Source organism: Eptatretus burgeri, chromosome 5 (assembly GCF_056783735.1).
Source record: "Eptatretus burgeri isolate ZD-2024b chromosome 5, Ebu_testis_v1, whole genome shotgun sequence".
In the NCBI taxonomy this organism is placed as follows: Eukaryota; Metazoa; Chordata; class Myxini; order Myxiniformes; family Myxinidae; genus Eptatretus; species Eptatretus burgeri.
The window spans coordinates 48,225,665-48,228,853 of NC_140965.1; the positions used below are offsets into that span (position 1 = coordinate 48,225,665).

The 3,189-nt window shown below is 43.5% G+C and overlaps 1 protein-coding gene across 1 annotated transcript in view; it reads left to right on the plus strand.

Annotated features, from left to right (window-relative positions):
* The window catches only part of LOC147026383 (uncharacterized), a 28,892-nt gene extending 26,012 nt beyond the window's left edge, over positions 1-2,880 (plus strand). Inside the window, exon 2 of the mRNA XM_085880295.1 lies at positions 1,449-2,880. Within this exon, the coding sequence (XP_085736421.1) occupies positions 1,449-1,471 (23 nt within the window). The 3' untranslated portion in view covers positions 1,472-2,880. The remainder of the gene's footprint in view (positions 1-1,448) is intronic.
* Positions 2,881-3,189: the final 309 nt, after the last annotated feature.

Consider the following 3,189-nt stretch of genomic DNA (forward strand, 5'->3'; position numbering starts at 1 on the left):
GCTAAAAGCCAAGCCGAAGCAAAAAGCTGACTAAAAGCCAAGCCAAAGCAGAAAGCCTTCAAAAAGCTTTCAAAAAGCTTTCAGAAAGCCTCCTCCCGAACCCAAGCCAAGCCAAAGCAGAAGCCGAAGCTCTACTGAAAGCCAGCCCGAACAAAGCAGAGTATCCCTTTTTTATTCCTATCCGCCCCTCCCCCGCTCCCGGCGTGACTCATGCCCTCGTGATCCATCCCACGCTCAATCACGGGTGGGAGGGAGTTGTTGACGTCATGAATCATGGGACGGGAGGACTCTTCTTCTTCTTCTTCTTCTTCTTCGCAGAAGAGGGGGGGGGGGCGTCTCCATTGTGTTATGATCGCTCCCTAACTATTAAATTGAATCGCGCAGCGCACTTAATCGATTTCTGCCCATTAAACAATGGAAGGTGAGCCATCTAGGGAACATGCACTTATCGACATAACTGACTAAAGGAACCTGAATGTTGTGTGCAATCGAATTCCCAAATTCGTAACAATATATATATATATATATAATAAAATGTCCCACACTTCCAAAAAAATGGCACGTGTATTTTTGCAACTTCCTATTCACATCAACCTTGAGCAGCACTCATTCTATCTTGTTGGCATCATCAGCAGGAAAAAAAAAAATGAACATAGAACTTGACAAAATATTGAAAAAAAAATAAACCCCTGACATAAGGGAAGGAACACCATGGTGCTGAAAACACAAAAACTCTCATTGAAGAAATATATGGAAAGGACCAAAGGTAGAAATTACAATGCAAATATAAGGAAGAAGTTACAAAATATGCAGAGTCAAAAAAAAAAACGACGACGACGACGACAGATCGAGTAGAGATGAAATAGTATCAAAAGTCAATCTGTTTTACAGTTCTGGCATATTATCATCATTATCATTATCATGCATATTATATGAACCATTCAGAAGGAAAGTGGAATTGGTATGGGATAAAAAAACAAAACTCAACCAAAACGAAACATCGATCGAGTGATTGCTCTCCACATGGCATTCCCATTGACCCCCACCCAAAAGTGGAGGCGTGTAGTAAAGGGAAGATGAGAGTATTGAAAATGAGGGGTAGGAAGTGGGGAAATAAAGCTTGGGGTCAGGAAGTAGGCCACGTGTAAGGGAAGGGACATGTATTGAACGTTTTGGGGTTAATAAAGAATTCCGCTGTATTTCGGTACATGTTATAGATTGTTAGCCCCAGATTATATTACGCGTAGTTCAACAACATCAGTGGTTTTGATTGTATTTCCGTATCCTTCCTTTACCCATAGTCCTTTGCGATATTCAAGATGGCTACTGGACGGTCTTTTGTGGTTACATGGAGAACTATGCTAGGCCTATTAATTATTATTCTTTATTGTTGTATTATGCTTATTGTATTATATGTCAGGCTTAGCTATACAACTGTGTTGTTACAGGTTGTCCTGTTCTTGCTGAATAAAGCCGACATTGAATGAACTCCAACGATTCAGACTTGTCAATTCACCCTCTGGCTTTCACAATTTATTCAGGAAGAATTTCATAATGGACAAGTTCTTACGTCCTGAATGGTTTGAAACAAACCCAAGCTCGAGCAATGCCACAAAGGAATGGAACCGCTGTTACAAGACATTCGACAACTTATTGAGAGCAATTGAGCATCACGGACCCAAGAAGTTAGCTATGCTCATAAACGATGTTGCTCCAAGTGTGTACGAGTATATTGCTGACTGTGAAGACGACGACACTGCCATGGAGACTCTGCGAAACATGTACGGCACCTATTGGCGAGTCATCGACAGCTACCTGGCGAAACTCTTGATGAAAACCTGCAGAAATTGAAGCATTTGAGTGGAGATTGTAATTACAAGGCTGTTACTGTTGAGACATACAAGGAGTCTATCCAGAATGCCTTCATAAGTGGATTGCAGTCTCACGTCATTCGCCAACGGCTCCTCGAGAATAAAATGTTGGATCTCTCGACAGCTTTCGATCAGGCGCAGAAGTTCTCCGAGTCGTACACGGCACCTGAAACGCCCCTCAACGCAGTCACAACTTATTCGGTCAATAGACCTACTGCAGAAGCCAGAACAAGGACTTGCCAATCTACTCCTCTGGATGATTCTCAAGTAGTCGCTGCTGCTGGAAAGCAACAGAGGTGCTTCTTCTGTGGGAACTATCGACACCCTCGACGAGTCTGTCCTGCTCGTGATGCTGTGTGTGATAAGTGTGGTAAGAAGAGACATTTTGCTAAGGTTTGTAGATCGTCTGTGCTGGGGGCTGCAGCTATGCTCCACAACACACCAACCCTAGCTACAATGTCTGTCGCATCTGTAGAAAACCTATCTAAGGTAAGAGTTAACGTGCTTGTGAATGGTAAAAAGTGTAGAGCACTTTTGGACACCAGGAGCTCAGAAAGTTTTGTGTGCCAGAGGCTGGGTAATGCGTACAAACTTTGTGTGCACCCTGGGACAGGTGTAGTATCTATGGCATCTACCTTGTTGTCGACTAGAATAGCTGGATATTGTTCAGTGAAGCTTGAGCTGAAGGGCAGAACATATCATGATGCTTGATATTCCATCTTACCTGATCCTTGTAGTGATGTAATCCTTGGCCAGGATTTCATGAAACATCATGAGAGTGTGATTGTGCAGTTTGGGAGAGACAGACCGGACTATCTCTATCTCTATCTCTATCTCTATCTCTATCTCTATCTCTATCTCTATCTCTATCTCTATCTCTATCTCTATCTCTATCTCTATCTCTATCTCTATCTCTATCTCTCTCTCTCTCTCTCTCTCTCTCTCTCTCTCTCTCTCTCTCTCTCTCTCTCTCTCTCTCTCTCTCTCTCTCTCTCTCTCTCTCTCTCTCTCTCTCTCTCTCTCTCTCTCTCTCTCTCTCTCTCTCTCTCTCTCTCTCTCTCTCTCTCTCTCTCTCTCTCTCTCTCTCTCTCTCTCTCTCTCTCTCTCTCTCTCTCTCTCTCTCTCTCTCTCTCTCTCTCTCTCTCTCTCTCTCTCTCTCTCTCTCTCTATCTCTATCTCTCTCTCTCTCTCTCTCTCTCTCTCTCTCTCTCTCTCCCTCTCTCTCTCTCTCTCTCTCTCTCTCTCTCTCTCCACCACCACCACTTTTCACGAATCTCACTCCAGACTGTAAGCCCATTGCTGTTAGGTCGAGAAAGTA